The sequence below is a fragment of the Salvelinus sp. IW2-2015 genome, linkage group LG20 (genome assembly GCF_002910315.2).
Source record: "Salvelinus sp. IW2-2015 linkage group LG20, ASM291031v2, whole genome shotgun sequence".
Taxonomy (NCBI): domain Eukaryota; kingdom Metazoa; phylum Chordata; class Actinopteri; order Salmoniformes; family Salmonidae; genus Salvelinus; species Salvelinus sp. IW2-2015.
In genome coordinates, this window is record NC_036860.1 from 23,751,666 (window position 1) to 23,776,885 (window position 25,220).

Genomic DNA, 25,220 nt, shown 5'->3' on the forward strand with positions numbered 1-25,220 from the left:
ACACATACAGAGTGGTTCCATGCTAAACATTAACCATCTATGCTTGCAGGGCCACGTGGCGCTAAATGCTAACCGTCTAGCTTGTGGGGCCATGTGGCGCCCATCCCCACTGGGTACTGCTGTGAGCTACGCTCCACCGGCCCCATGGCAGTGCAGGATCCGAGAGTCCTGGAGCAACAGCGGTCACATGGTAGACCATTCGCTATGCATATAACACATTGATTGCTGACTAACAGGGATTTGATTGTTCATGAAAATATATAATAACTTAGCCAGCTAATATAGTCAGTCACTTGTTATGCAAGTATTAAGTGCTAGGCAATTATGAAAATGGTAGCCCCATTACCTCAATGAGAGACAACAGACAGATCCCGGGGGAGAGTCACCTTGTACCTCACCTCTACCCTGCCAGGTTAATTGCCCCCTCGTGGATTTACAGGCATTTACCCGAGAATACTTGTTAGAGCAATGCCTACGATACAGTACACTCTCTCTCGGCCTTGTTTACCTTCAATTAGGCCAAAATACACACCCACCAGGTTATTTTGGTTCTCACAGCAAAACAGGGAGGATTTCTCAATGAGGATAAAGCCAATGTAGCTAATACTGTAGGTGGGTTCAGAGGTGCAGAGGCTATTCATTCTACAGGACCTCTAGTCTTCTGCATGCAGCATGACTTATCCCCAGAGCTTATCTAACTTATCTAACTATATAGTAATGGGGGGTTGATATCAGACATCACTGTGCGGGAACACCAGCCTCTTCAATCCGCAGCTGAATTTCCCCCTTCTCTTACCATCATAACTGTAAGGGAGTGTGAAACAATAGTGCCCATCGAACAAGGCCATGTGTCACTGATCTGAGTTGATTTTCGACCGTGCCTCGTGAGAGTTTTAAATCAGAACAGGCTGTTCTATACTACATTAAAACAGGAATGATTTGTCTTATCAAACGGAACTCGTGCACAACTACAATTGTTGATCGCTTAGCAAGAGCACATACAGCAATGTGATGAGCATGGCTGGCCTATTTCAAATGTGTGATTTAGGATGACATACATCAACACCGACTCCGACTCTTAGTGTGTGGAAGTTCACTTTCAACAAAGACACAGAGCCAGAATTTCGCTTCGGAGACATTAACCCATGAGTTCGAGCGTCTCTGAGCAGAAATTGAATTCTTGATCCATCCACAGACGARACAGTGGTAATTCCTTCATATATTGGAATAGACTGAAATTAAATTGTGTCAAAATCTGTCTCAAAGGCTCCACACGTTATTGGTGTTAATTATTTAGCTCTGTCATTGTGAAAGCAACCCTGGGCTATGTGTAGCCATGTATGAGACACTTGATGTCGCTGGATTGAGCAGGTTTGCAGTCATGTTTCTCAAGCACCAGCTTGGCATTTCAGGCACGAGAGAGTGGGAGTTCTGCATCTATGCTTCTTTTATTTATTCATCCTTCTCTTTCTACCTATCTTTCTCTCTAATTCTCCGCTGGCTCACCCTCCCACTTTCTCTTTAGCTCTGACAGTGTCAGGGATGTTGATGGATCCAACTGCATGTGACAGTCTGACATATGAGTGAATATGATGGGCCTAATATGGTGGCCTCTGACAAGCCTGTGGAAATCATCAGAATACTCAGTGTGATGGAGCCTGAGACACAACAGCAGTCTGCCTCCCATCCACACCACTGATTATGCCTCTGTGCCTGACTGTGTGTGTGTGGGGGGGATTTTTTKTTTTGGGGGTCGGGGTCAGGGATGATAATGTCTTCTCTCTTTGCTCTGTATCCACCTACACATATCGGTGTGGCTCCAGAAGGCACAGCAGCACTCCTTACAACTAAAAGTTCCCATACTTTAGCAAAAGTTCACCTCAAAAACAGAAAGTAGACACAAAAACGACATTCCCTCATCCGTCTACGAGAAGACCTGTGTGTGTGTAAGGGATATGGTGAGCCTGTGCAGAGCAGAGGAGGAGGTGTAGTAGGAGGATACAGGCAGTGCACCAATAGGTGGCACTCTACCCTTTTTTGACCAGAGAGGAGGGTGACCCAGTGCTTTGGAGCGCATGGGCGTCCTGTGTTTCGGACCAGAGGACAAGTGAAATGAGGAAATCTCTCTCTCATACTCGCTCACACTCCTCTGCCCTGCGGCTTCTTTCAGGATGTTGGGACAGAGGAGATGGAAGGAGACGGGGGCTTCTTTTACAGTAAGAACAGCCCCGCCACTACCTTCATGAATGAAAAATACATACGCCTGAGATGTACTACACTGGTTTATGTTAATCTCTTTTCTCAATCTCCAGTTCGGTTACTTTGTTCCATTCCTACTAAAAGGGCTGAAGGGACATATTCTTGGCATCCCATAAACAATTTTACAATACATTTCTATCTGATTGGTTGAAAGGGATGTTTCATCGTGTCATACATCATGTTTTGCGATGTGGGTTGTGCATTTGACAAGGAAAGAAACACTCAAACATAATTGGACTTTATTCGACATGATAATATACACACAATCCTGAGGGAAAGTATTGATGAGGAGTTTGTTAGTAAAACGACAGAATGTCTAAACACCAAAATATTGTTTTCTATGGCAATAAAAACTGTGTGTTCAAGGGAAAATAAAAACAAATGGATTTTTATGTGCTAAATAGAGAATATAATGATATATAATGCCTTGCAAAAGTGTTCAGACCCTTTAGATTACTTCACATTTTGTGATACAAAGTGGGATTAAAAATGCATTAAATTGTCATTTTTTCCCSCAACAATCTATACTAAATACCCTGTAATGTCATAGTGGAAGAACATTTACATTTTTTTTATTACGAGAGAGATTCAACTACAAAGACCAGGGAGCTTTTCAAAAGCCTCATAAAGAAGGGCAGTGATGGGTAACCATAACATATCAGACGTTGAATATCTCTTTAAGCATGGTCAAGTTAATAATTATGCTGTGGATTATGTATTAAACCACCCAGGCACATCAAAGATACAGTCGTCCGTCTGAATTGAGCTGCAGGACAGGAATGAAACTGCTCAGGAAAGTTACCATGAGGCCATTGGTGATTTTAAAACAGCTACAGAGTTCAATGGCCGTGATGGGAGAAGACTGAGGATGGATCTACAACATTGTAGTGACTCCACAATAATGACCTAAATGACAAAGTGAAAAGAAGAGTACAAAACATGCAAACAAAACTTGTATGGGAAAGGGGGACACCTAGTCAGTTGTACAACTGAATGCATTCAACTAAATTGTGTCTTCCGCATTTAACCCAACCCCTCTGAATCAGAGAGGTGCGGAGGTGCTGCCTTAATCAACATCCACATCATCAGCACTCAGGGAACAGTGGGTTAACTGCCTTGCTCCGGGGCAGAATGACAGATTTTTACCTTGTCAGCTTGGGGATTTCATCCAGCAACTTGTTGATTACTGGCCCAACGCTCCTACCCGCCAGGCTACCTGTCGTATGCAACAAGGTACTAAAGTAATATTGCAAAAAAGACAGCAAAGGAATACTTTTTTGGTCTAAATTCAAAGCCTTATGTTTGGGGCAAATCCAACACAACACATCATTGAGTAACTGACTCCTTATTTTGGTATCGGCAAATACCGGGGAGTTTATCATGAGAAAAAGAAACAGGAGGGAGCTAAGCACAGGCAAAATCCTACAGGAAAATCCTCCTGTTTCAGTCTGCTTTACACCAGACTGGGGAAGGAATTAAACCTTTCAGCAGGACAATAACCTACAACAAAAGGCCAAATCTACCCTGTAGTTGCTTACCAAGAAGACAGTTAATGTTCCTGAGTGGCCAAGTTACAGTTTTGACTTAAATCTGCTAGAAAATCTATGCCAAAACTGGAAAATTGCTGTCTAACCATGATCCCCCCCAATATCTTGACAGAGCATGAAGAATTTATTAAAAAATAATGGGTAAATATTCCACAATCCAGGTGTGTAAAGCCCTTACAGACTTACCCAAGAAGACTCGATGCCAAAGGTTTTTCGAACAATTATTTACTCAGCGAGCTGAATGCTTCTGCAACGACTATATATTAGTTATTTAATATTTATTAATCTAGAATTTTTCTTTCACTTTGACATTACAGAGTATTTTGTGCAGATTGCTGACAAAAAAAGTATAATTAAACCCACTTTAATCCCACTTTTTAAAACAATACAATGTGAAGAAATCCAATGGGTCTGAATGCTTTTGCAAGGCACTGTATATACAAAAGCTGCAATACATTTCAGATCAGTACAAATAATGAACATAATAGCCATACATCAAGCAGGATATTTAAGACAGAAAATAAAAATATAAATCTATAACTACAGTAATCATGAAATATTCACATATGCACAAAGACCAACGTGTTACCATAATGCTGCTTCATTTTCACATTTCACATTTGCTTAGCCTATGAATAAAAGCTAGCGAATAACAGTGGTTAGGAATCAATGTGACTCATGCCTGTAGTGAAATACGATATTGAGGGGGCGGTAGATGTCAGGGTCTTTGAGACACAAAACCCCAACACTCCAAACCCCTAACAAGGGTCACAGGTCATGCTAGTGCTTGTCCCCCATAGAGACCAGTAAGTTTGCCATAAGCAGGCAGGTTGAGGTTGGAGAAAATCAATAAGGTCACCAATACAGCCCCCTCCATCTTCCTTTTCCATTTAATTCAACTAAATAACCAAGTCAATAGGGCTATACAGTCAGGGCTATACACCAGTCACTCCTCTGCCCCTTCCTTTAGATTCAGTCTTATTCAGACACAACTGTCAAGCGGTCCCTTCCAGGGCCTGCCAGTGTAGTCAGAGCTGAAATGTTCTGTGTCCTCAGACTCCACATCAAAAGCAGAGAGGAAGGTTCCATTTTGAAGGCAGTCCATCTACTTTTCCTTAGCAAAATATCACTACAATATCTGGGGGAACATGGAAAGAAATGTGGAAAGGTGTAACACCTGGAGGAATATTAATGGACTTTATAAAAAAGTGAAACAGATGCTTGATGGTGTTGATAAGTGTGTTGATAAGCTGCAACATGTGCTGCAGAGAGAGGCAGCCAGTGGAAAGACAGTCATGAATAACCAATAAACACACACACATATGAAATGTTGGATATATTTAGATGGCGCTACTCTGTGGATTTAATCATTTACCTCTTTCTTTTAATTGGAAATAGTGCATAATTATATGTAAATCCAGACAGAAGCTAATGAATGCATTTGGCATGATGCATAATTGCTTGTGAGAGGATGCAGTTCTAAATTAAATGTAAATCTGTCATTTAATGAATAATTGCCAACCACAAACCACCTTAGCATCCTTTCATGTCCAATAACGACAGATACAATTACATAAAAGTGCAAAAATAGAAAATATTAAAACAAACAACAACACTGACATTAAATCATATATCCATTGAATGCGAGGCGGGCTGTTGCCAGGGAACTATATTTGTATTCTCTGATACGCCGAACATAGCCAAGTAAAGTTAGCAAGGAGAGAATATTGTGAATTCATTAAAGTCCAGGGTTTAGTATGAGTTGGTGGATGCCAACAAATACAGGCCTTATAACTGATCTTTGACCTGCGTGGAGAGACCGATGATCCTCACATTTATTTGGATTCGACTGTCTTACAAGATTGTCCCTGTGAATGTGTGTGTCTTTGGGCGTGTGTCTTTTGAGTAATTCTGAATATTAAAATGTATGTGAGGAACCAAGAACAACTCTTTGACGATATGGCTTCATCAAAGAAATGTTTCATGAGAGGAGTGAAAATAAGCCAATGAACTGAAAACAGAGAGAGATTGCAAAGTTTACATTGGGGGGAGACAGTCAGTCAGAGTGGAGGCAGTGCACAGTACTCCCCTCAGGTGTGTTTTTCCAGTACTGTCCAGAGTGGACGCAGCCAGGCCGTGTATCGTTTCACGCAGACGAAGTGACTCCGCTGCCTCCAGTCCTGTGGCAGACACTCCCTACTTTTAGGAAAGTCCCTCTGTTTCAGACAGGGACCGGGAAAGGGCAAAACACTTGAAAGAGAAGTGCCAATGCACATTGTTTCTCTTCAGGGGGAAGACGCAGAGGGATGTGTGAGAGAGAAAGAGCTTGAGTACCTGTTTGAAATAGACAGAGCCCTGGCCCATAAGCTATGATAAAACTTGAGCTCCCAGGTCAACAGTTGACAGAGCACTTCAAATCAGTCACACACTGAAAGTCAAAAAACAGACAACACAATGTACAGAGGCAGCATCAAAAAGAAAACCTTGGCTAGCTTCTCTGTCATCTATCCAAACGGTGAGTGTCCTTGTATTTGTGTGTGTATGTGTGTGTGTGTGCACGTGTGCATCCGTGTGAGATCAGTGAGGGGGCTCACTCCAGGACGGGGCTCACACGCTGTCTCTGTAACAAAGAAAAAGGAGAGAAAATAAGAACCCCGAAACGTGCGGTTATAACTACAGTCCGGTTAACAGAGACATTGCTGTGTGTGTGTGTAGTAGAGGGTGTACTGAGGGGGTTGGAGAATGCTTGTGGGCAACATGTGACACATTTTGAAAAGAAATAAAGCTCTGCTGTCATCTTGTGAACGCAGGAGGGAGATGGAGTGTGTGTTAGCACACACAAACGGCCCAGCAGCCAGCCAGCAGTGTGAACCGCCATACTGAAGGTGTTCTAATTTCATTCCCTCCCAGGGTTGGCATGCAGGGCCCTTATTATTTGAATCAATCCCTTGCTCATGGGCTGTCGACAAAGACCGTGTGCGAAACTAGTCCACCTCTTTTCATTCCTTTCCTGGGAAATGTCTGCCAGGTATTTCACACCTACGCCTCCTCTGTCTATGTGTCAAACCAAGGGATTATTCGGAGCGAGCGCTCAGCCATCCTCAACCGTGTAGTACTGCGGTTGGTGTTATCGAGGATGCCTGTTTCCGGTTTCCTATGGGTGTGTGTGTCTGTGAAATGTAATCAGAACCACAACTCTATTGATCTGTGTGGACAACAGCACGACGAAGGAATAGATCCCTTTATATTGTCTGAGATTACATTTTGGGGAAAACCACTGACTAATCAAGATAGGGGGATGCTGTGCCAAGCACAATGTCCTTTTTAAAAGGAACATGGAATAGGAATATCTCATAAAAGAGATGAGGAAATTGAATTCACCCTGACAACCCTTGAAGACTTTCGCAGTGAGCAGTCATGGCAAACTATTTGCTGACGTACATGGATCTATAAATGCTCATACTTCTCTGCCTGAATAAACAAACAGACATGCATGTAAACACACACATACACACACATGTAACATGCCGGTAAAGACACACACAAACACACACTCTCTCACACACACACACACACACACACACACACACACACACACACACACACACACACACGTAGGGTCAATACTTTCTCCTGGGGCTATAAAGACAAATATGTAAAATGAGGATTACAGTTTTACTGGCCCCTTATATTATCTGCCTGAGATGCAGTCATTTAATGATCATTAAACTGAAGCTATAGCAAAGGCCTGTGCTAGAAAATAGGAACTGAGTTAGAAATTAGATTTTGTGGTTTTGTTTTATGAGAGACCAGGAAAGAGCTATTTTTCAAGTCTGGCATAAAGAGAGCTTATTGCCTATAGTTAGCTTTAGCTTCTACAGACATGAGCAGTGAGCACTGGGCTCACAGAAGCCCTTTGCAGCAAATGTGTTTCCTTGATGTCTGGCCTAGATGGCCCTATTCATTAAAAAGCCACACAAGGCAGGTAGTTCTAGTCTGGGTACCAGTATTGTTAGCTAACATTCCACTCCTTGTCACTCCATGTCATTGCCAAAGCTCCTCAACATTCAATATGCAGCGGGATTTACGGCAGAGTTGCTCATTGGTTGTTGGAAATAACATTAATATTATGCTGTAAGCAAGGGAAATGGTTGTATTTTGATGCCTAAAATCAAAGCAAAGAGGTTTTGTGGTTGGAATTGCAGTATGTATATAGTTTGAGAATTTAGTTTGGCGTTAGCAACTTTTGACAGACTGGTTTCATCTGGGGGAAAAAAATGGTTGCTTATCAACCGTATACCAACTTGTTCTGTGGAGAAAAAAAAAGTGTGCCAATATTTCATTAATCGCTGTGACTGGACAATAGCTGTGAGGGTTATCGAATCAGGATCAACTCCTCTGTTATCCTCAAGCTCAATTTGGCAGCGATTACAGCTGTGAGTTGTTCTGGGTAAGTGTCTCGGAGCTTTGCACACCTGGATTGTACAATATTTGCCTATTATGCTTTAAAACGTTCTTCAAGCTCTGTCAAGTTGGTTGATCATTGCTAGACAGCCATTTTGATCATTGCTAGACTGTCTTACCATAGATGTTCAAGCCAATATAAGACAAAACTGTAACTAGGTTACTCAGGAACATTTACTGTCGTCTTGGTAAGGAACTGGAGTGAATATTTGGTCTTGTGTTTTAAGTAATTGTCTTGCTGAAAGGTGAATTTGTCTCCCAGTGTCTGTTGGAAAGCAGACGGAACCATTGCCTCTAGGTTTTTGCCTGTGCTTAGCTCTATTCCATTTATTTTTATCCCCAAAAACTCCCTTGCTGATGACAAGCATACCCAACATGTTTTAGAATATGAAGAGTGGAACTCAATGATGTGTTGGGTTGGATCTGCCCCAAACATAACGCGTTGTGTTCCTGGACAAAAAGACAATTTCCTTTGCCACATTGTTTGAAGTTTTTCTTTAGTGCCTAGTTGCAAACAAATCAAATCAAATCAAATTGTATTGGTCGCTTACACATATTTTGCAGATGTTATTGCAGGTGCAGGGAAATGCTTATGTGTCTAGCTCCAACAGTGTGGTAATAACTAACAATACAAAACAATACACACAAATCCCCCAAATAAAAATAATGGAATTAAGCAATATCAGAATGAGCAATGTCAGTCCGGAATATAAATACATACAGTGCCTTCAGAAAGTATTCACACCCCTTGACTTTATCCATATTTTGTTGTGCTACAGCCTGAATTTAACATAGATTAAATTGAGATTGTTTGTCACTGGCCTACACACAATACCCCAGAACGTCAAAATGGAATTATGTTTTTCACATTTTTAAGAAATATATTAAAATGAAAAGCTGAAATGTCGTTAGTCAATAAGTATTCAACCCCTTTGTTATATTAAGCTGAAATAAGTTCAGGAGTAAAAATTTGCTTTACAATTCACATAATAAGTTGTTTCACTTTTCCATTTATGTTAGTACTGTGGAGTAACTACAATGTTGTTGATCCATCCGCAGCTATCTCCTTTCCCAGCCATTAAAACCAGTTAAATGTAACAAAATGTTATCTAAAATGTAATCCCCAAAATAAATTACTTATCATGAGAGGGCCATAAACAATAACTTGTAATGCTGCATACTCCGAGAAAAGGAAAAATTCAACCCTTTTTGGGAAAAAATACAAATTGCGGAGGTGTAGTCCCGTTTGAGGACACAAGCTCAAGTACACAGTAGAAATATGATACAAATATGAAAATATGAAATATTTTATACAATGTATTCCATATTCAACAAACTGTATGAATAAGGCTTAAGATGACTTATAGTTAGTTTTCATGACTTGCCCTTTTGGGTGAGGATCATAGGCACCAGATCGCCCCCATCCCATCCCCCTTCTCTCTCTCTCCCACCACAGTGTTACGACGGTCGTAAATACCTGCAGGAAAACTCTCTCTCCCACTCTTTCAGATATGGAAGTTAAATCCCTTTGTTACCACAGAGAGAGACGTTGCAGTACGGTAACATCAAAGGTTGAATAATGAAACAATATTTCTGTAATCCAAACATTTGGAAGGGTCCGTGGGTACTTAAAGAACAATCATGTCAAATTCATTACTCATTTGTGAGGTAACTAAGGATAGTAGAACAACATAACTGTATCTCTGAATGTGTATTTTTCCCAGTGATCAGATTCACATCTAGATGTTGTGGAACGTATATGATTAAATATGAAACCATTTGTGAGAAGATGAAATGTGATGTTAGCCTTCTAAATGAAATAATTGTTATTCATATAAACTCTTAACCTCTCTGGGATATGCGGAAAGCAAGCGTCCCACATGGCCAACATCCAGTGAAAATGCAGAGCGCCAAATTCAAATAAATTACTATAAAAATTAAACTTTCATGAAATCACACATGCAATACACCAAATTAAAGCTACACTTGTTGTGAATCCAGCCAATYTGTCAGATTTCAAAAAGGCTTTACGACGAAAGCACACCAAACGATTATGTTAGGTCAGTACATAGTCACAGAAAAACACAGCCATTTTTCCAGCCAAAGAGAGCAGTCACAAAAAGCAGAAATAGAGATAAAATMAATCACTAACCTTTGATGATCTTCATCAGATGACACTCATAGGACTTCATGTTACACAATACATGTATGTTTTGTTCGATAAAGTTCATATTTATATCCAAAAATCTCAGTTTACATTGGCACGTTACGTTCAGTAATATTTTGCTTCCAAAACATCTGGTGATTTTGCAGAGAGCCTCATCAATTTACAGAAATACTCATCATAAATGTCGATGAAAATACAAGTGTTATGCATGGAAATCGGATTTCAAAAAAGCTTTACCGAAAAAGCACACCATGCAATAATCTGAGTACAGCGCTCAGAGCCCAAACAAGCCATACAGATATCCGCCATGTTGTGGAGTCAACAAAGTCAGAAATAGCATTATAAATATTCACTTACCTTTGACGATCTTCATCAGAATGCACTCCCAGGAATCCCAGTTCCACAATAAATGTTTGATTTGTTCGATAAAGTCCATAATTTATGTCCAAATACCTCCTTTTTGTTAGCGCGTTTTATACACAATCCAAACTCACGAAGCGCAGGCAGGTCAAGGCGAAAGTTCAGACGAAAAGTCATATTGCAGTTCGTAGAAACATGTCAAACTAAGTATAGAATCAATCTTTAGGATGTTTTTATCATAAATCTTCAATAATGTTCCAACCGGAGAATTGCTTTGTCTGTAGATTTACAATGGAACGCAAGCTACCTCACACGTGAACGCGCGTGACCAGCTCATGCCACTCTGGCAGACCTCTGACTCATTCAGCTCCCATTCCCCCCTCCTTCACAGTAGAAACATCAAACAAGGTTCTAAAGACCGTTGATATCTAGTGGAAGCCTTATGAAGTGCAATATGACCCCATTTCCACTGTATCTTGGATAGGCAAAGAGTTGAAAAACTACAAACCTCAGATTTCCCACTTTCTGGTTGGATTTTTTCTCAGGTTTTTGCCTGCCATATGAGTTCTGTTATACTCACAGACATCATTCAAACAGTTTTAGAAACTTCAGAGTGTTGTCTATCCAAATCTACAAATTATATGTATATTCTAGCTTTTAGGACTGAGTAGCAGGTAGTTTACTCTGGGCACCTTTTTATCCAAGCTACTCAATACTGCCCCCAGCCATAAGAAGTTAACTAGCATTTAAGAGCAGTTGGAGGCCACAGAAGGAGTGTTGTATGGCATTGAAGCTCGTCTGGAGGTTTGTTAACACAGTGTCCAAAGAAAGGCCAGAAGTAAACAGAATGGTGTCGTCTGCGTAGAGGTGGATCAGAGAATCACCGGCAGCAAGAGCGACATCATTGATATATACAGAGAAAATAGTCTTTCCGAGAATTCAACCCTTTGGCACCCACATATAGACTGCCAGAGGTCCGGACAACAGGCCCTCCGATTTGACACACTGAACTCTATCTGAGAAGTAGTTGGTGAACCAGGCGAGGCAGTCATTTGAGAAACCAAGGCTGTTGAGTCTGCCAATAAGAATGCGGTGATTGACAGAGTCGCAAGCCTTGGCCAGGTCAATGAAGACGGCTGCACAGTACTGTCTTTTATTGATGGTGGTTATGATATCGTTTAGGACCTTGGGCGTGTCTGAGGTGCACCCATGACCAGCTCGGAAACCAAATTGCATACCGGAGAAGGTACGGTGGGATTCGAAATGGTCGGTGATCTGTTTGTTAACTTGGCTTTCGAAGACTAGAAAGGCAGGGCAGGATGGATATAGGTCTCTAAAGGTTGGGTCTAGAGTGTCTCCCCCTTTGAAGAGGGGGATGACCGCGGCAGCTTTCCAGTCTTTAGGGATCTCAGACGATACGAAAGAGAGGTTGAACAGGCTAGTAATAGGGGTTGCAACAATTGCGGCGGATAATTTTAGAAAGAGAGGGTTGTCTAGTCCAGTTGATTTGTAGGGGTCCAGATTTTGCAGCTCTTTCAGAACATCAGCTATCTAGATTTGGGTGAAGGAGAAGGGGGGGGGGGGGGGGGGGGCTTGGGCGAAGTTGCTGCAGGGGGTGAAGAGCTGTTGACCGGGTTAAGGGGTAGCCAGGTGGAAAAGCATGGCCAGAACCCAGAAAAAATGCTAAATTGACATTTTCGATTATCAGTGTGAAGTGTTTCTAGCCTCAGTACAATGGGCAGCTGGAGGAGGTGTTCTTATTCTCCATGGACCTTTAACAGTGTTCCAAAACTTTTTGGAATTTGTGCTAAAGGATGCAAATTTCTGTTTGAAAAAGCTAGCCTTTGCTTTCCTAAATGACTGTGTATATTGGTTCCTAACTTCCCTGAAAAGTTCCATGTCGCGGGGTCTGTTCGATGCTAATTTATTTTTTATTTTTATTATCACCTTTATTTACCCCAGTTAGGCAAGTTGAGAACAAGGCCAAAGATAAAGCAAAAGCAGTTCGACACATATAACAACAGAGTTACACATGGAGTAAAACAAACATACAGTCAATAATACAGTAGAAAAGTAAGTATATATACAATATGAGCAAATGAGGTGAGATAAGGGAGGTAAAGGCAATAAATAGGCCATGGTGGTGAAGTAATACAATATAGCAATTAAAACACTGGAATGGTAGATTTGACAGTAGATGAGTGTGCAAAGTAGAAATACTGGGGTGCAAAGGAGCAAAATAAATAAATAAATACAGTAGGGGAAGGTGTAGTTGTTTGGGCTATTTATAGATGGGCTATGTACAGGTGCCGTGATCTGTGAGATGCTCTGACAGTTGGTGCTGAAAGCTAGTGAGGGAGATAAGTGTTTCCAGTTTCAGAGATTTTTGTAGTTCGTTCCAGTCAATGGCAGCAGAGAACTGGAAGGAGAGGCGGCCAAACGAGGAATTGCTTTGGGGGTGACAAGTGAGATATACCTGCTGGAATGCGTGCTACGGTTGGGTGCTGCTATGGTGACCAGCGAGCAGAGATAAAGCGGGACTTTACCTAGCAGGGTCTTTGTAAGATGACCTGGAGCCAGTGGGTTTGGCGACGAGTATGAAGCGAGGGCCAGCCAACGAGAGCATACAGGTCGCAGTGGTGGGTAGTGTATGGGGCATATGCAGTATACCACAGGATGTTTTTGTGCTGGTCAAGGGCAGTCAAGTCTGGAGTGAACCAAGGGCTATGTCTGTTCTTAGTTCATTTTCTTTAAAATGGGGCATGCTTATTTAAGATGGTGAGGAAAGCACTTTTAAAGAATAACCAGGCATCCTCTACTGACGGGATGAGCTCAATATCCTTCCAGGATACCTGGGCCAGGTTGATTAGAAAGGCCTGCTCGCTTAAGTGTTTTAGGGAACGTTTGACAGTGATGAGGAATGGTCGTTTGACCGCAGACCCATTACGGACGCAGGCAATGAGGCAGTGATCGCTGAGATCCTGGTTTAAGACAGCAGATGTGCATTTAGAGGGCAGGTTGGACAGGATGATATCTATGAGGGTGCCCGTGTTTACGGATTTAGGGTTGTACCTGGTAGGTTCCTTGATAATTTGTGTGAGATTGAGGGCATCTAGCTTAGATTGTAGGACGGCTGGGGTGTTAAAGCATATCCCAGTTTAGGTCACCTAACAGTACAAACTCTGAAGATAAATCAATGGGTTTTAACACTGTGTTAACACTTTAACACTATATACCACTTTGTCCTGTGGTTCTGCTCCTCTAAAGGGTCTTTCTCCCTGCTCCTCTTCAGCAGGACTTTTTTCATAAAATATTTCTGCATTCAATTTGGAAGCAGGCATCTGTGGAAAAAGCTATTTATTTCCCATAAATTAAAAAGGCGGCTTTCAAGAGATGAGAAAGAAATGTGGGTTAGGATGAATGTACAMCTCCCAGTGCCAAAGGTTAGGTTGGTGGGTGGTAGCACATGGAAAACCGTACAGTGTAATACAGATTTATAAAAAAGAGAGATGAAAGCGTACAGTGGCTGGCACTTGGGGAATGAACCATGCACACACTATTCACACATCCTGAGAGCCTGACTTCAATGGCTCCTCCACTGGTTGTTGTTCTATTTTTGATCACGGTGCTTTCGAGCCCCCTAGGCTTTCACAACGCTTCCTGCTGCGTAGCTAACTGCTTGGTCGCTTACAGTCTACAGTATATCAATTAATAGCAACAGTTAAAGAAATGTCAGAAACCCTAGTCAGCTCTTGACACCTCTCATCACTGTCATGAAATCTGACTTCTCTCACAAGGCCTGAGGCACCTTCCATTTATATTCAGTGAAAAAAAACACGCTATACAAAACAGGCATGCTCTCAGTAAAGCAAGAGAACACCCAGGTTACTGGCTGGTGTCGAGCCACTTGTGGTTCTAAAGCTCTCTGTATGTCGTGTAACAGTGCATTGTTAAATTAGAAAAAGACTCAAACACCATCATTGTGTAGTAAAACCATGAAAAGAAGTGCACCTCTGCGGAGATCTGTTTTTGGAGGGTATTTGAATGTAATAATAATAAGAAATAATAATAATCTATTACATTCATACAAAATAACATCAAAGTGCATAAAATAAAAAAATACACACCAAATAGAAAAAACATGGACACAACTAGAGCAACTGACACAAAGAACACAGCTGACGCCACAAGGGACAAGGACACCAAGGAGCACAGCTATCAACCGAAAGCCTTCCTAAAGAGAAAGGTCTTTAGGCCTGCATTAAAGGAGCCCAGAGTCTGTGGTGCCTTCAGGTGGTCCGGGAGGGCATTCCAGAGGCTGGGGGCGGTCAAGCTAAAAGCGAGAGAGGGATGTGCTGTCCTGCAATGGTGAAGTGTGTAATTGGAGAGGGATGGACCTGTTGGGGGGTGCCAACAAYTAGAGCCTCAGTTTTGCTGATGTTCAGTTTAATTATCTTTGAGAGATCCATGTAAACACAATGTAAATGTTATGATACACTGAATGTATTTCAAAACAGAATGGAAGTACTCTGAAAGTGGTTCTTCAATCTGAACAATTGTTGTGAAAACACTTTTTGGTGTTTCGGTGCATGTAAAAGGCAGCATCAAAACATACAAAGAGTGACCAATTCAGACTTGAGATAAATAAACATAACATGGAATCAAAACAATATAGACTTAAGTTATGTTTAATCAACTTATCTCAAGTCTGGATAGAGCCTAGGGAGAATATGGTTTGTGAAATTCCACCTTTATTATGGAGTGGCGCCGGCAGAAATGGCAGCAGTTTTACGGGCGCCCAACCAATTGTGCTATTATGAATTTTATTTTTGCGTTATTTGTAACTTATTTTGTACATAATGTTTCTGCAACCTTATCTTACAGCATAAAAGAGCTTCTGGATATCAGGACAGCGATCACTCACCTCGGATTAGACAAAGATTTTTTTCTACAACAAGCAAGACGCACAAGGACATTCTCCAAACACCTGGCAGGGCCGACATTCCCGTTATTTGCAAGAGGAAGCGACGCAGGTACAGAGGACAAAGAGCCGGATGCCTTATCAGGACCCTCAGAAGGCGAGTGGGAAAGCTGCCYTTACCGTCAATACTACTCGCRAACATGCAATCATTGGACGTTAAATTAGACGAGGTACGATCACGAATCTCCTACCAACGGGACAACAAAAACTGTAATATCCTATGTTTCACGGAATCGTGGCTGAATGACGACATGGATATTCAGCTAGCGGGATATACGCTACACCGGCAAGATAGAACAGCACAACTCCCGGTTAAAAAGACAAAGGGGGGAGAGGGGGGGGGGGCGGTCTGTGCATATTTGTAAACAACAGCTGTGCACGAAATCTAAGAAGTCTTCTAGATTTTGCTCGCCTGTACGTAGAGTATACTGTGATAAATTGCAGACCACACTACTTCCTAGAGAGTTTTCAGCTATACTTTTCGTGCTGTTTTATTTACCACACAAGACAGATGCTGGCACTAAGATGGCACTCAGTCAGCTGTATAAGTAAATAAGCAAACAGGAAAACACTCCACCAGACGGGGCCTCGTCCCTAGTGGCCGGAAACTTTAATGCAGGGGAAACTTAAATCAGTTCTACCAAATCTCTATCAACATGTTAAATAGTGCACCAGAAGGTAAAAAATTCTAGATCAGCTTTACTCCACACCAAAGAGATGCGTACAAAAGCTCTCCCTCGGCCCTCCATTTGGTAAATCCGACCACAACTCTATCCTCCTTATTCCTGCTTACAAGCAAAAATTAAAAGCAGGAAGCACCCATGACTCGCGGTCTATAAAAAACGTTGGCAGATTGGTGGCGAAATCCTGCACTTAAGGTGCACTGCCACCTTTTAAGAAGCTCATGAGCAGTTATGGGAAAGAGGAGATATAAAGAGCTCGTTAGCCTCTATTGGGAGAGGCTCTTGGTGGCGCGAACCAGTTTGGTTTGTTGCTGTAGCTATGGCGACGACGTTTCTGCTTCTCAATTACTCCTAATGACGCGCGACAGGTTATGTTGTGTGCTATGCTGGCAGAGGTGTTTTGTTTGTCTTCAGCGTATGTTAGTTGTACAGTGTGTTTGGAGCAATCCTCCGGTGTGATCGCTCGAGGCCGACGTGGTGTTGTTCTCATTTGGGACTGCGATGGTTTATGGATCCAATGGATTAGTAGCAAACATGGTGTGTAGAAGCGTTCAACTACAACCCAACATGACCATCGGACAGTCAGACCGGATACCTGCACCCTCACAGATCACAGCTAACCCTCTCTTGTTCTTTTTCTCTCTTTCTTTTCCCGCTATGTCAGTGCTTACACTGAAACCGACTATTCCTAAGTACATTAAGGGTCTATTGGAGCTGGACTAGTGTGTTATTCATGACCCAACCACATTGCCATACCTCTGCACTGCCTTCCTCTGGAAGAGAAAACAAACTCTTGAAAATCCTCTGTGTGATGACTGGTTTCATTCGTATTGTATATATGAAGTTGCTGGTTATTTGCTCTGCCATTATTGTTATATGAGGTATGTTTGGTGGGGTTACCAAGAAATTGTGGAAGGACGTGATGTATGTGTATCTATTATAGGGTGTGTATTCTTTTCTCTCCGCTGGCTATCGTCGTCAACAGCTACACTCTAGGCCCATGCTCCTCTCTCTGTTTGATGTGTTTGTGGGTTGTGTATATGGTACTCTCCTGTGTCTTTTACTATTCTTTTCTTTCTGCGCAGTTAATACCTGCCTGGCGCCCGAACAAAAACTCCTATACCTTTTCTCTAATTATATACCGTACTACAAGATGAAAGCGGGGATGGCTAAACTTACAGGACTGTTTTGCAATTCACCAGACTGGAACGTGTTCGGAGTTTTCGGATGACATTGAGGGAGTTACACCACATCAGTCACTGGCTTTATCAATAAGTCATCGAGGATGTCTAGTTCCCACAGTGACTGTACGTACATACCCCAAACAGAAGCCATGGATTACAGGCAACATTAGCACTGAGCTAAAGGGTAGAGCTGCCGCTTTCAAGGTGCGGGACTATAACCCGGAAGCTTACAAGAAATCCTGCTATGCCCTGCGATAAACCATCAAACAGGCAAAGCATCAATACAGGGCTAAGATTGAATCATWCTACACTGGCTCCGACGCTCGTCTTATGTGGCAGGGCTTGCAAACTATTACAGACTACAAAGGGAAGCACAGCCACGAGCTGCCCAGTGACACGAGCCTACCAGACGAGCTAAATCACTTCTATGCTCGCTTCGAGGCAAGCAACACTGAGGCATGCATGAGAGCATCAGCTGTTCCGGACGACTGTGTGATCACGCTCTCCGTAGCCGACGTGAGTAAGACCTTTAAACAGGTCAACATACACAAGGCTGCGGGCCCAGACGGATTACCAGGACGTGTGCTCCGGGCATGTGCTGATCAACTGGCAGGTGTCTTCACTGACATTTTCAACATTGAGTCATCATCCCTGATTGAGTCTGTAATACCAACATGTGTCAAGCAGACCACCATAGTCCCTGTGCCCAAGGAAACAAAGGCAACCTGCCTAAATGACTACAGACCCGTAGCACTCACGTCCGTAGCCATGAAGTTCTTCGAAAGGTTGGTAATGGCTCACATCAACACCATTATCCCAGAAACCCTAGACCCACTCCAATTTGCATACCGCCCAAACAGATCCACAGATGAAGCAATCTCTATTGCACTCCACACTGCCCTTTCCRACCTGGACAAAAGGAACACTTATGTGAGAATGCTATTCATTGACTACAGCTCAGCGTTCAACACCATAGTACCCTCAAAGCTCATCACTAAGCTAAGGATCCTGGGACTAAACAACTCCCTCTGCAACTGGATCCTGGACTTCCTGACGGGCCGCCCCCAGGTGGTGAGTGTAGGTAGCAACACATCTGCCACGCTGATCCTCAACACTGGAGCTCCCCAGGGGTGAYTGCTCAGTCCCCTTCTATACTCCCTGTTCACCCACGACTGCATGGCCAGGCACGACTCCAACACCATCATTAAGTTTGCAGACGACACAACAGTGGTAGGCCTGATCACGGACAACGATGAGACAGCCTATAGGGAGGAGGTCAGAGACCTGGCCGGGTGGTGCCAGAATAACAACCTATCCCTCAACGTAACCAAGACTAAGGAGATGATTGTGGACTACAGGAAAAAGATTACCGAGCACGCCCCCATTCTCATCGACGGGGCTATAGTGGAGCATGTTGAGAGCTTCAAGTTCCTTGGTGTCCACAGCAACAACAAACTAGAATAGTCCAAACACACCAAGACAGTTGTGAAGAGGGCAGGACAAAGCCTATGCCCCCTCAGGAAACTAAAAAGATTTGGAATGGGTCCTGAGATCCTCAAAAGGTTCTACAGCTGCAACATCGAGAGCATCCTGACTGGTTGCTTCACTGCCCGGTYCGGCAATTGCTTGGCCTCTGACCGCAAGGCACTACAGAGGGTAGTGTGTACGGCCCAGTACATCACTGGGGCTAAGCTGCCTGCCATCCAGGACATCTACACCAGGCGGTGTCAGAGGAAGGCCCTAAAAATTGTCAAAGATCCCAGCCACCCCAGTCATAGACTGTTCTCTCTCCACCYCGTGGCAAGCGGTACCGGAGTGCCAAGTCCAGGACAAAAAGGCTTCTCAACAGTTTTTACCCCCAAGCCATAAGACTCCTGAACAGGTAATCAAACGGCTACCCAGACTATTTGCATTGTGTGCCCCCCCCCAACCCCTCTTTTACGCTGCTGCTACTCTCTGTTTATCATATATGCATAGTCACTTTAACAATACATTKATTTACATACTACCTCAATTGGCCCGACCAACCAGTGCTCCCACACATTGGCTAACCGGGCTATCTCCATTGTGTCCCGCCACCCACCACCTGCCAACCCCTCTTTTACGCCACTGCTATTCTCTGTTCATCATATATGGATAGTCACTTTAACCATATCTACATGCACATACTACRTCAATCAGCCTGACTAACCGGTGTCTGAATATAGCCTCGCTACTGTTATTTTCAACTGTCTTTTTACTGTTGTRTTATTTTTTGCACTATTGGTTAGAGCCTGTAAGTAAGCATTTCACTGTTAGGTCTGTTGTATTTGGAGCACGCGTCTAATAAACTTRGATTTGATTTGAATGTTGGACAGGTTGAAGCAGGAATTGAAGGACCCACTCAACCACACAGCTAGGTACCGTATGAGAAACGTAGGCCCCATAATCAGAAGACAAATGTTTAGATTAAAGCCAAAATGTGAACATTGTGCTGCTGTACTGTTCAGAATTCCCCCAGTCTGAGGCATGGAGGTGGAGAGAGGGCATTCGTGGCAGGTGTGCCCTCTAGCAAACTCTATGGCTGAGTAAAAAAACAAGTTTGCAGGCACATCCCCTGTATTCGATAGTGACGGGGAAACGCATCTTTCTCAAGCATTGAGGCTTTCCAGCCAATTGTGTCGAAAGTAGGWTCATTACWCGAGGCTTCGARCAACACAGTGTACACCAGTGGCACTTGGTGGTCAAAATACTTTAGGGCAACCAAATTATTATAGATGATGTCCCAAACGCCGTATCGCATGCGCGCGTAGGCTTTTTGTCTTCTACTGAAACCAATACCAAACCAATCAAGTGGTTGTTCGACCAAACTAAGCTTCAGACGTCATTGATCCCGTGCTTCTGATAAAGTGATACAGGCATCGGCACACTGCTTTGAAGTTAACTGCTTAACGATTTCAACACATGCCTTGGAGCTCCGGRATGAAACGTAACATCACTATTATTTGGGTCCTTCACAAACTCAGACAGGTAAGAGCACACCAAACACTCAGATGAAACTCTCCAAAACAATCCAAGAAAGTATTTGTCAATGAAAAAGTGGGAACAAAACGTTATGACATTGAGGAAAGAAATAGAAAAGGAATTCACTCAATAATTTAACATTTCGGCCGCTAACGCTAATAGTCCAAGTCAAACAGCCATTTTGATTCATTAAACAGTTTATGATGCTACATGTAGTTGTTAATTGCCACATGCATTGTTTGCACCTTTCGTGCACTTGTTTTAAATTAAGGCTTGCTTTTTAGTTAATAGTACTGGCTAGTTTGCCTACTAACTTTATGAGCTTTATCTGTTGTTTGATGTATGACCCACATGTTATATGCTACTGCCAATTTAGCCTGCTCTAGCATTGGCCTACCACACCACACCACATGTTATTGTGTTCTACTTTTGACCATTAATATTGTTGTCATATTGCTATATTTGCATAGCTTAATCATGTATGCATTTTGTATATTGCATATTGCTATTGATATGTTTAATAATTGTATATTCATATTGCAAAGTATTAATATTACAGCATTTGAGAACATAATGATTTATTAATGTAAAAAAAAAAAAAGAAAAGCCGCGCTTATATTTGTCGTGTTTCACACATGTACAAGTTTGTGGTGTGAAAGGGAAATGTGTTTCTTGTATATCCCACTCCCCCTGAAAGTGGGGTCCCAGCGAGGGATCAYTCATTATTCAAAGGAACCCTGGAGCAATTAGGGTTAAGCGCCTTGCTCAAGGGCAGATCGACAGATTTTTCACCTCGGGGATTCAAACAAGCAACCTTTTGATTGCTGGCCCAACGCTCTTACCGCTAGGTTTCTGCCACCCTCCATACTATCATTATTACTTCTTATTTGTCTGTCTCCCTGCAGAAAAACATACACTAAGTTTGGGGTCACTTAGCAATGGCCTTGTTTTTTAAAGAAAAGCWAATTTTTTGTCCATTTAAAATAACATCAAATTGATCAGAAATACAGTATAGACATTGTTAATGTTGTTAATAACTATTGTATCTACATACTGTAAGCGTACAGATGCCCATTATCAGCAACCATCACTCCTGTGTTCCAATGGCACGTTGTGTTAGCTATTCCAAGTTTATCATTTTAAAAGGCTAAATGATCATTAGAAAACCCTTTTGCAATTATGTTAGCACAGCTGAAAACCAATGTCCTCATTAAAGAAGCAATAAAACTGGCCTTCTTTAGACTAGTTGAGTATCTGGAGCATCAACAATTGTGGGTTAGATTACAGGCTCAAAATGGCCAGAAACAAAGACTTTCTTCTGAAACGCGTCAGTCTATTCTTGTTTTGAGAAATGAAGGCTATTCCATGGGAGAAATTGCCAAGAAACTGAAGATCTCGTACAACGCTGTGTACCTCTCCCTTCACAGAACAGCACACACTGTCTCTAACCAGAATAGAAAGATGAGTGGGAGGCCCCGGTGCACAACTGAGCAAGAGGACAAGTACATTAGAGTGTCTAGTTTGAGAAAGAGATGCCTCACAAGTCCTCAACTGACATCTTCATTAAATAGTACCCGCAAAACACCAGTCTCAACATCAACAGTGAAGAGGTGACTCCGGGATGCTGGCCTTCTAGGCAGAGTTGTAAAGGGAAAGAACACAGACACTGGACAGCGGAACTCTATCTTATTCAATGTGAATGTACAGTATTTTTCATGAACGCAAAAGCACATATTCATTTCGATCCACTTCCCTTGACATGAGATAACTGTTGTCTTTAAAGCAGCACTTTACCCTGACAGCCTGTCGAATTTAGCATTGAAGGATCAATTGTATGCTGTTAGGTGAAAGGGGAGAAGAGGGTAAYATGTCTTAACGCTTCCTACTCTAGTAGGAAAGCAATCTCTGATGGGAATGTGTTTGACACCGTTCTCAGAAGCCATGCGGTGGTTGGGTTATATGTGATTCTAATATCACTCCATACAGAATCTTCACAGTGTTGTGGCTGAACGCTTTAGGTGCCATATAAGAAGTGAGAGTGTCTGTACATATTGTCCATGCATGAGTACCATCTGTGCATGCATGCATCTGTTTGAGTGTGTACAACAAGTAAAGAAAAATAATATTGACTGCCTATAGTGCAAAATTATACTACTCATGGCCATGAATCAGGTAAGGTCTAGCCAATGAAGCCTTGAGGGGATGTAAGACAGCTGTATGGCTGTATGTCAATATACCCCGATGCACACTCTTGCAGTCATATTTCAACTTTGATGGTGCAGAGAGAACTGCAGATATTAATTAGGCCAGAACCAACACCAGGTTTGTGTCACACTTCCATAACTTATGATCTCCCATCGGCCATTGAGGGTGAGAATGACCAACTTCCTCTTGGTTAAACAAATGTGATGCCATTCATGGTGTGTAATTTTCTTCTTATGTTACACACAGCGCTACATGGTTATTTGAAGCGCTTGCTCATAGTGTGCTACGATGAATGTGGTGGGTTCATTAATAAGTGTATCGACAACGTCATCCCCACAGTGACCGTACGTACATATCCCAACCAGAAGCCATGGATTACAGGCAACATCRGCATAGAGCTAAAGGCTAGAGCTGCCGCTTTCAAAGAGCGGGACACTAATCCGGATGCTTATAAGACATCCCGCTACCCTCCGATSATCCCTCCGATGAACCAACAAACAGGCAAAGCATCATTACAGTACTGAGATCCAGTCCTACTACACCAGCTCTCATGCTCATCAGATGTGGCAGGTCTTGCAAACTATCACAAATTACAAAGGGAAAKCCAGCCACGAGCTGCCCAGTGATGCGAGCCTATCAGAAATGCCTTCTATGCTCGRTTCAAGGAAAGCAACACTAACTCATGSGTGAGAGCACCAGCTATTCRGGACGACTGTGTGATCACGCTCTCCGTAGTCGATGTGAGTAAGACCTTTAAACAGGTTAACATTCATGGCCGCAGGGCAAGACAGATTACCAGGAAGCGTACTCAGAGCATGCGCTGACCAGCTGGCAAGTGTCTTCTTTGACATTTTCAACCTCTCAGTCAAGCAGACCACCATAGTCACTGTGCCCAAGAACACCAAGGTAACCTGTCTAAATGACTATCCCACCCTGGGCACTCACATCTGTAGCCATGAAATGCTTTGAAAGGCTGGTCATGGCTCACATCAACACTATCATSCCAGACACCCTGGACACACTCCAATTTGCATACCGCCCCAACAGATCCACAGATGAGGCGATGTCTATTGCACTCTACAAGCCATTTCCCACTTGGACAAAAGGAACACCTATGTGAGAATGCTGTTCACTGACTACAGATCAGTGTTCAACACCATAGTGATCTCCAAGCTCATCACTAAGTTAAGGACCCTAGGTGTTTTGGGGAAATGAAGGCATGGATGCATTTTTCAACCATTTTCCATTTTAGAAAATGGCATATGTAATGGCTTTGATTCAAGTCAAACAGATGGAAAAGGCGTCTTATAAAACATCTACCAGAAAAAGTCTTTAAAGGTATAAGAAATGCATCAAATCACAATAATGTAGATATATTGTAAAAACCCCTACCAACTATATTTGCCTACTGTAAGGGAGTGATCGTTATTCATAATAAGGATTACATGGAGCGCACTTCTTTGTCCTGTAAGCATTACCTGGCTATGTGAACATTTTGATAGTGCACTTCTTCGTTCTGTAAGCATTACATTGCTACGTGGGACTTTTGATAGCGCACAGTCCAGAAGGTTGTGGGTTTGCAGACCACCGTGGACAAGAGTAGGGATGGAAAGATCTCCTTTATACAAAAAAGCATAATATTTGCAGGTCCTAGGAAAAATTGCCTTTTATAAACATTTCATGAAATTCTACTTCATTTTACATAATGGTGGAACCTATTTTTAATACCACAAAAATAACCAAAATTACCGGCTAAGAATGGACAGAGAGATAGGGCTATGTGTTCATCTTATCATTTCTCCAATGCCAAATCAGACTGTCTTGTTTGCATCAAACTGTCCCTGTTTGCAAATAATTAGGAACCTGAGCATGGTACTTTCAGAAGTTAGGTCTACCTTTTCACCCCAGACAGAGTAGTCCTTCCGACGCAGAAAAATGTAAGCTTTAACTGCTAGCTACTGTTCTTCCGTGGCTTTACCCAATGAGAGAAGGTCACAAGTGTTTCCCTAAAATCTGTTTGAGTTTAAACATCTTCTATTGTGCAAAAAGTGAAGCACTTTAATSAATTGACTGACAGCATAAGATTACCTCCCAAGCAAAGTCAGACTCTGAATGTCAAAGAAACAAAACAATGATATTCCCAGATGCATCGGAGTCACATCTTTCCGAGGTATTTTACAGCTTGCATGAAGCATCGCGGACCAAAGCGCAGTCATAGATCCCTTTATATAAAATCGGATCCCTTTTATTTTCTTAACATTTCTGACGCAGGCGTTCCGCTAGTGACCAACCTCGACAACATCCTGTGAAATTTTCAGAGCGCCAAATTCAAAATACAGAAATAGTCATAATAAACATTCATAAAAA

General features: G+C 42.4%; 1 protein-coding gene across 2 annotated transcripts in view; it reads right to left on the reverse strand.

Moving 5' to 3' along the window:
* Window positions 1–2,481: 2,481 nt before the first annotated feature.
* The window catches only part of LOC111980211 (gamma-aminobutyric acid receptor subunit alpha-6-like), a 40,004-nt gene continuing 17,265 nt past the window's right edge, over window positions 2,482–25,220 (reverse strand). For both annotated transcript variants that reach the window (XM_024010895.2, XM_024010894.2), the window contains exon 10: window positions 2,482–6,426. In XM_024010895.2, coding sequence (XP_023866663.1) covers window positions 6,414–6,426 — 13 coding nt within the window. In that variant the 3' untranslated portion in view covers window positions 2,482–6,413. The remainder of the gene's footprint in view (window positions 6,427–25,220) is intronic.